Raw genomic sequence first — 7,261 nt, 5'->3', positions numbered from 1 at the left:
CACATAACTTAACCCATTTCTAATAATCCATGCATCGTCACGTGCCCTGTGGCTTACTGGGAATGCTCTGCCATCTTACTCTGGTAGCTGTGTGACTCCGCCTTCTTTCTCCCTCTAGCTCTGCTTGGGTTTCCCTCCCACCTAGCTATATTCTGCCCTGCCATAGGCCAAGGCAGCTTCTTTATTAACCAGTGGTAATAAAATATTCACAGTGTTTGGAGGGACATCACAGGATGTGGGGTGTGGCTGAGAGATGGCTCAGTGGTGAAGAGCACAGAACCTGAGTCCAGTTCCCAGCACCCAGTGTCAGGTGGCTCACAGCTGCCTGTAACTCCAGCTCCAGGGGACCTGATGACTCTGCTCTCCACAGGCATCTGCACACACTCAAGTGCCCATGACAGAAACGGGAAAATTAGTGGTGAAGGTACTGGCTGTTCTCACAGAGGGTTTGGTGACAGCATCCACACGGCAGCTCACCATAGTTTGTACCCATTTACAGAGTTATGCTTTCTTCTGCCCTTCAAGAACACCAGCAAACACATAGCATACATGCATGCAAAGCATGCATGCTCATAAAATAAATATAATAATAAAAAATAAAAATAATTTTTAAAAAATCCTGCTTCCCCTTTAAAGCTTTTTTGATGATGATATTCACCCTTTTGTGTATTGCTAGGATACCATGCTCTTAAATGTACTGTTATTAAAAGCATACCACTTATTTAATCTTTAAGGCAGTTTTATTTACAGATGTGTACAGGCACACTGCCATAGCATACATAGTGGAGGTCAGAGGGCAACTTTGATTCTGGGGATCAAACTCAGGTCATCAGGCTTGCTCAACAAGTGCTTTTATCCACTGAGCCATCACTGTGTTCCTTAGCTTAATTTTTCTTATTAAAGTTGTCACTAGCTACTGTTATATCAGCTGGAATATATGGGCATGATAACCGTGGTCCAGGTGAGGAGAGGCGGCTTGAAGGAACTCTTATAACTTTGATTTGTGGCAGTGGATGGCAGGTGATAGCAGAAAGGGTACGTTCCCATGTTCCAGTTCCCTCACAGATGTGATAGACTACAGGCCTTTCCACAGTGCTGACCCTGATTACCCCGGCACATTGCTGCGGTGTATTGTTGTATTGTTTCCACTTCTTGTTCCTCTGTTAGAAACCTCCCATTTGATCTGGCAGAGGGCTCGGAGGTCAAGGCCATTGCCACATTGCCACCAGGTGTAACAACTTAAGTCTGATCCTCAGGTCGTGGTAGAAAGAGAAAACTGGCTGCTGCACACTGCCCTACCCATACCCATACCTATCACATACCTGTCACAGTAAAATAAAGAACTGTAACCAAATGTTTTTAGGGAAAACAATCTGTTAGACTGAGTGTGAGATAATTATAAGGAAATATACATTTCTTTGTACTTGGTGTGACTTAGGCAGTGGGGGTCACTTAGACTTGGTGGTTCAAATTTCCATATAGACAGGATTATTGGCAACAGAAAATGGTTTTAAAGATGGTGCTTCTGTGCTAAGAGGAGAGAGGAGGAGGACAGTTGGATCTCTGTCCAAAGGAGAGCACCAATTCAGGGACCTGGCCTGTCCTTCAGCAGACCATGCTTGAACCACCAAAGAGAACTGGCTTTGAGGAAATTGAGCTTGAATAAATGGGGAAGTGAAGCTGAATGCGGAAAGGCTGGGGCTGGCCACCAGGGGAAGCTTTCTGGTTCTGGGGGCTGAAAGGAATTGGGGTGGGGGCTGGATGAGTTCAGAGAAAGGTTAGTTTTGTACTCCTAAAAAGCTGCGGTTGCATCTGTGAGAGCGCATGTCATCATGTCCTAAGCACTGGAGAAAGGGCTGCAGGGATTCTGTAGCGTGTCATGCCTGTAGATCCTTGCTCCCCAGAGGTCGCTGATGAAGGAACACACTGCCCCCACCCTGACATCTAGGTGTGCTTAGCAGCAGTGGCATGATCCAAGTAGGAAGTCTACTTTACCCTGCAGCAGCATGGTCCAGCCAGGAAGTCCACTCTGACCTCGATTCTCAGGCTCCTGTTTATCAACACAGACATTAACATAGCCAGTGACAAAATGTCTGAAAATTGAATTGCATTGCTTTGGTAATGTTGATAAAAGTTTGGTAGGTAGAGTATAATTTTCCACCTCTTTGTTCTTATTTGCAAATGTTTGGCTTTGGGAAATCGTTGGAGTTTCACTTTCCTTTTCTTGTCCAGAAGTTTCCCTTTTGACACTAGAGCTGCTTCCTTCTGCTATGTGAATACTGTTTTTGCCACTAGTGTACCGTTTGTAAGTTCTGTTCATAACGTCAAAAACAGTGACCTTTGGGGAATTCTAAATTCTTTGCCTTTTAGATTTGGGAGCTCTGGTCTCAGAGCTTGCTTGGTCTGAAGGATGCAGAGTGCTGAGAATACAGGTTGCTATAGCATGTTAGTGGCTAACTCCTTCTTTTCCTCTGTCTTTTAGAAAACTGGTGATTTATATGCTGTCAAAGTATTTAATAACATAAGCTTCCTTCGCCCAGTGGATGTTCAAATGAGAGAATTTGAAGTATTAAAAAAACTCAACCACAAAAACATTGTCAAATTATTTGCTATTGAAGAGGAGGTAAGTATCTAAAGTTGCCCTGTGTTTTAGTAATTCCCACTCAGAAGACAGGATCTAGCAAAGGGGTCACAAACACCATATAACCAAGTGTTCTATCCCCAGCATTTCAGTAGCCAGAGAATAGAAACAAAGTGTCAAGAATGAGAACAGAGCCGGGCGATGGTGGCGCACGCCTTTAAGCCCAGCACTCGGGAGGCAGAGGCAGGCGGATCTCTGGGAGTTCGAGACCAGCCTGGTCTACAGAGCTAGTTCCAGGACAGGCTCCAAAGCCACAGAGAAACCCTGTCTCAAAAAACCAAAAAAAAAAAAAGAATGAGAACAGAAAAGGGCATAAGGAGATGTGTAAATTTGATCCCTCATGTTATATACAAAAAAAGAAAAGAAAAAATAAGCTGAAGTAAAGTCCACATAATTATAGAAAGAACAAGGACTGGCGAGATGGCTCAGCAGTGAAGAGAACTGCTGCTCTTCAGAGGACCAGGGTTCAGTTCCCAGCATCCACAGCAGGCAGCTCACAGCCACCTGTGACCCCAGGTTTGGAAGATCCAACGCTCTAAAGAATTGATTTTAGAGAACATGGCAAAAATTAAATACATCATTAGGAAAAGTATTCTAGAAATACTCTACAAATAATGAAGTAGTGATTTTTTTACTTTTAGACATGGATATTCAACGAAGATCTTCTCTTAAAATATTAAATTATATATTCTTTACAGTTCATTCTTAATGATTATTTCTTAGGGTCGATCAGGTATGAATTAAAGTTTCATGCATTAAAATGTGAATTGGTATCAGGATGTTATAGTAAAGACTGATTGAAAAGCTAAGTCGTTAAAATGGGGTAGCTAATGAAGGGAACAGGATTGGCTCAGAACTCCCCAAGACAAAGTTCTCAGCACAAAGCCAGGCATAGTGGTGCAAGTCTGTGACCTTAGCACTTGGGACACTGAGTCAGAAGAATTTCTGCAAAAGCCAGACGAGCCTAGGCTGCAGAGTGTCTGACATTATCTCAGGAAACAAAGATAGCAACAGAAAAAGAGAGCAGCCTTCCAAACTGCCAAGGCTGTGGAAGCCCTCACTGCAAAGGACTCTGTCACAGTGCAGAAAGCATAGTCCACAGTGCCACCCTCACCTCCAACACCAGCTGAACAGGGGTCTCCAAGGCAACTCTTCCTACAAACCACAAGTATCAGGAGTTCTTAGACATTTGATAATTTCAATTATCAAATGGATGGTGAGTCACAGGATCTAGAAAAGTCCTATGCTTTTTATTGTATAATAGCACAAAGATACAAATTAGAGCATCCACGGCAGGGTAGACTGTGAGCTGATTCCAGACATGTTACCCCGAAAGACCACCCAAGCCTTTGGTGGAAGATATTTCTTCTGTTCGTTTGTTTAGGTTTTTGATTTTTCGAAATAGGGTTTCTCTGTGTTAACTGTGGCTGTCCTGGAACTCACTCTGCAGACCAGGCTGGCCTTGAACCCACAGAGATCCACCTGCCTCTGCCTCCCCAAGTGCTGGGATTAAAAGGATCATGTTCTGCCTGCATGACTGCATGGCAAACCCTTGGTCTCTACTTCTTCTCCAAGTCAGAACACGTATTCTGTTTTAAAGCCTCCATAAAAATCATATTGCTTGCTGATTGAAGTGGTGTATTCTTATAACACAAATCTTAGGAAAATCGGGGGTTCAGGGAGAGCCTGAACTGTGCGGTAAGAATATGTCTTGATTTCTTTTTCTTTTTTAAAGTGTAATCTAAACACTCAGGATGCTGAGATATGAGACAGGAGGATTGCTGGTTTTAGACTAGTCTGGACTGTAATGTACCTTATCTAAATTTTAAAAGAAAAGAAAAATTGGCTAAAGTCCTGGATCAAAAACACTTCTTTCAAACAGATTTCAAGGGCCATAGGTTATTTCCAAAAGAGAAAATTAGCTGATCGTGGTGGCAACACACAATAGATTTTTTTGTTTTATAATTATTTCTCTTTTCATGACTACTGAACAGAGAAAATAGAATACATTATGGAAGTATTTGGGGGCTGTGTTAAAAAATTTTTAAAGAATCAAGAATTAATACTAGATTTTAATAATACTAGATTTTAAAATTTATTCAAATTTTAATACTAGATTTTAAATTTTATTCAAAATTACAGATTTCTAAAAAATGGTATATATCATATGATCACTGTATATTATGTAGTTCAATGAGGTTCCTTCTTTTTATAAAACTGTTATATTAGCTGGGTGGTGGTGGCACATGCCTTTAATCCTAGCACTGGGGAGGCAGAGGCAGGTGGATCTCTGTGAATTCGAGGCCAACCTGGTCTATAAGAACTAGTTCCAGGACAGGCTCCAGAAAAGCTACAGAGAAACCCAGTCTCAAAAACCCAAAAGCAAAAAAAGAAAAAGAAAAAAAGAAAAAAAATGGCTGTTATAATAATGACATTTGAAATGGCTGAGATGGGAATGGGCAAACCAGAACTTTACTGAGCCCCAACCATTCTGCTATCCAGTTTTGTTTCTTTTTTCCTTTTCTCTAAATTTTGTTTTTATTTTTAGTTATGTGTATATGTGTACATTACTGGCGTAGGTACTCTTTCAAGCCAGAAGGCGGCATTGGATCCCTTGGAGTGGATTGCAGGCAGCCACCGGTGAGCTGCCTGACATGGGTGATGGGAACTGAACTCCGGTCCTCTGGAAGAGCAGTACATGCTCTTAACCACTGAGCCATCTCTCCAGCTCACCCGTTGTTTTTTAAAACTAGGACTCCATTCCTTGAAGTAAAGTAGTTATCATAAGGAGATTTCCCTGAGTATGTTGGGCAGAAGAAACGAAATGATTTGAAGAAAAACATTCAACAGTGCATCCGTGATCTTGTGGTTCAGTTTCAGCTGGTTGTCACTGGTTTGACTTTTAAACAAACTCCACTTTAGTTTATATATAATATAATATGTCTGTATATTAAGTTTTGGGTTTTGGGTTTTTTTGTATATGTATGCTCACATGTGTTCCAGTGCCTGGGGAGAATAAAAAACATTGGTGGATGCCTGGGGCTGGAGTTACAGGCGGTTGTGAGACACCCAGTCTGAGTGCTGGGAGCTGAACTCAGTTCCTCTGGAAGAGCAGAAGTGCTTGTAACTGCTGAACTCTGTCCAGCCCCCCGCACACACTTTATTAAACAGAAACTGGAAGGTGTTTATTATATAAACATAGCATTTATCAGTACTGGGGTCACAGTGATTTTGTCATTGCAGCACATCCTGCCTTTGAATGGGGTCAGGCAGGCAAGTGCTGCCCTGGAATCAGATCTGGTCTTGATTGTTTTCCCGTTGATTCTCAGTCAGTGACGTTTGTTTTGCAGACAACGACAAGACATAAAGTCCTTATTATGGAATTTTGTCCTTGTGGGAGTTTATACACTGTTTTAGAGGAGCCATCTAATGCCTATGGACTACCGGAATCGGAATTTTTAATTGTTTTACGAGATGTGGGTATGTTTATTTATATGGTTTTTACATGTTTATTTATATTGTTTCAAACATATATTACTTAAAGATTAGATTGAAAAATTTATTTCCTGCATTCAAAGCAAAAGACTTTTATACATGTTTTCTTAGAAATCACATCAAAAGCACAAGTACCTAAAAGAAAAGTTAGATAAATTGGACTTTATCACCATTAAAAAATTATTTCAGGGCTGGAGAGACAGCTCAGCTGCTAAGACCCCTGGCTGCTCTTTTAGAGGACACAGGGTCAGTTTCCAGCAGCTCGTAAGCATGTGTAACTCCAGCCTCCACAGGCCCCAGGCATGCATTTGGTGCACAGATACACATGCAGGCAAAACACACATGTGTAAAATAAATAAAAATTTAAAAGCCACAGCTTATTTGAAACAATAACTGGAAAAGAGAGCCCATGGGACATAAGAGTTTTTGTAGGTCACATATAAGATATCTTGTTCAGACACCCTACCAAAAACAGTTTTAAAATTTGTCAGAGGATTTGACCAGACATTGATAGACAGTGGGTGCATTAAACAGTGCCCAATGTCATTAATTTCTAAGGAAGTTGTATTGAAAAGCCACTTCTTACCAGAAGATGGACAAATTGAGTACTAAGAACCAGCACTGGCAAGTGGAGAGTGGGGTCTGGCTATAGAGTGGTCCAGCCCTTAGGAAATAGTTCAGCAGTTCCACAAAAGACTAAATATGAAATAACTTTACACTGCAGCAGTTCTGACAGGCATACCCAAAGAATTAAAACACATCCACATGACAGTTTTACATATCTGTATTTGTTGTAGCATTATTTGTAATAACCAATAAATAAAATCAGGACAACGCAAATACCCATCAACTGACAAATGGATTAAGATGTTGTACATCCATAGAATGGAATATTACTCATTCATAAAAAGAGATGAAGCCACATATGGTGTGGCAAATCTGTATTCCAGCATGTGGGAGGTAGTGATAGAAAGGTCAGGAGTACAAGGGTGTCTGTCCTCTGCTACATGCCAAGTTCAGGACAAACTGCCACTACATGAGACTTCCCCACCCAAAATCCTCAGTGTGTGTGTGTCTCTCTATCTTCTCTCTCGGTGTGTCTCTCTATATATCTTCTCTCTCTCT

General features: G+C 41.3%; 1 protein-coding gene across 1 annotated transcript in view; it reads left to right on the top strand.

Moving 5' to 3' along the window:
* Tbk1 (TANK binding kinase 1) overlaps positions 1–7,261 on the top strand; it is a 39,512-nt gene that overhangs the window by 4,662 nt on the left and 27,589 nt on the right. Inside the window, 2 exon segments of the mRNA XM_026784545.1 lie at positions 2,483–2,623; positions 5,992–6,121. Of these exon segments, the coding sequence (XP_026640346.1) occupies positions 2,483–2,623; positions 5,992–6,121 (271 nt within the window).

Source organism: Microtus ochrogaster, chromosome 24, assembly GCF_000317375.1.
Source record: "Microtus ochrogaster isolate Prairie Vole_2 chromosome 24, MicOch1.0, whole genome shotgun sequence".
Taxonomy (NCBI): domain Eukaryota; kingdom Metazoa; phylum Chordata; class Mammalia; order Rodentia; family Cricetidae; genus Microtus; species Microtus ochrogaster.
Note: the sequence above shows the minus strand (reverse complement) of the source record. Positions and strands in the feature narration are given on the sequence as shown.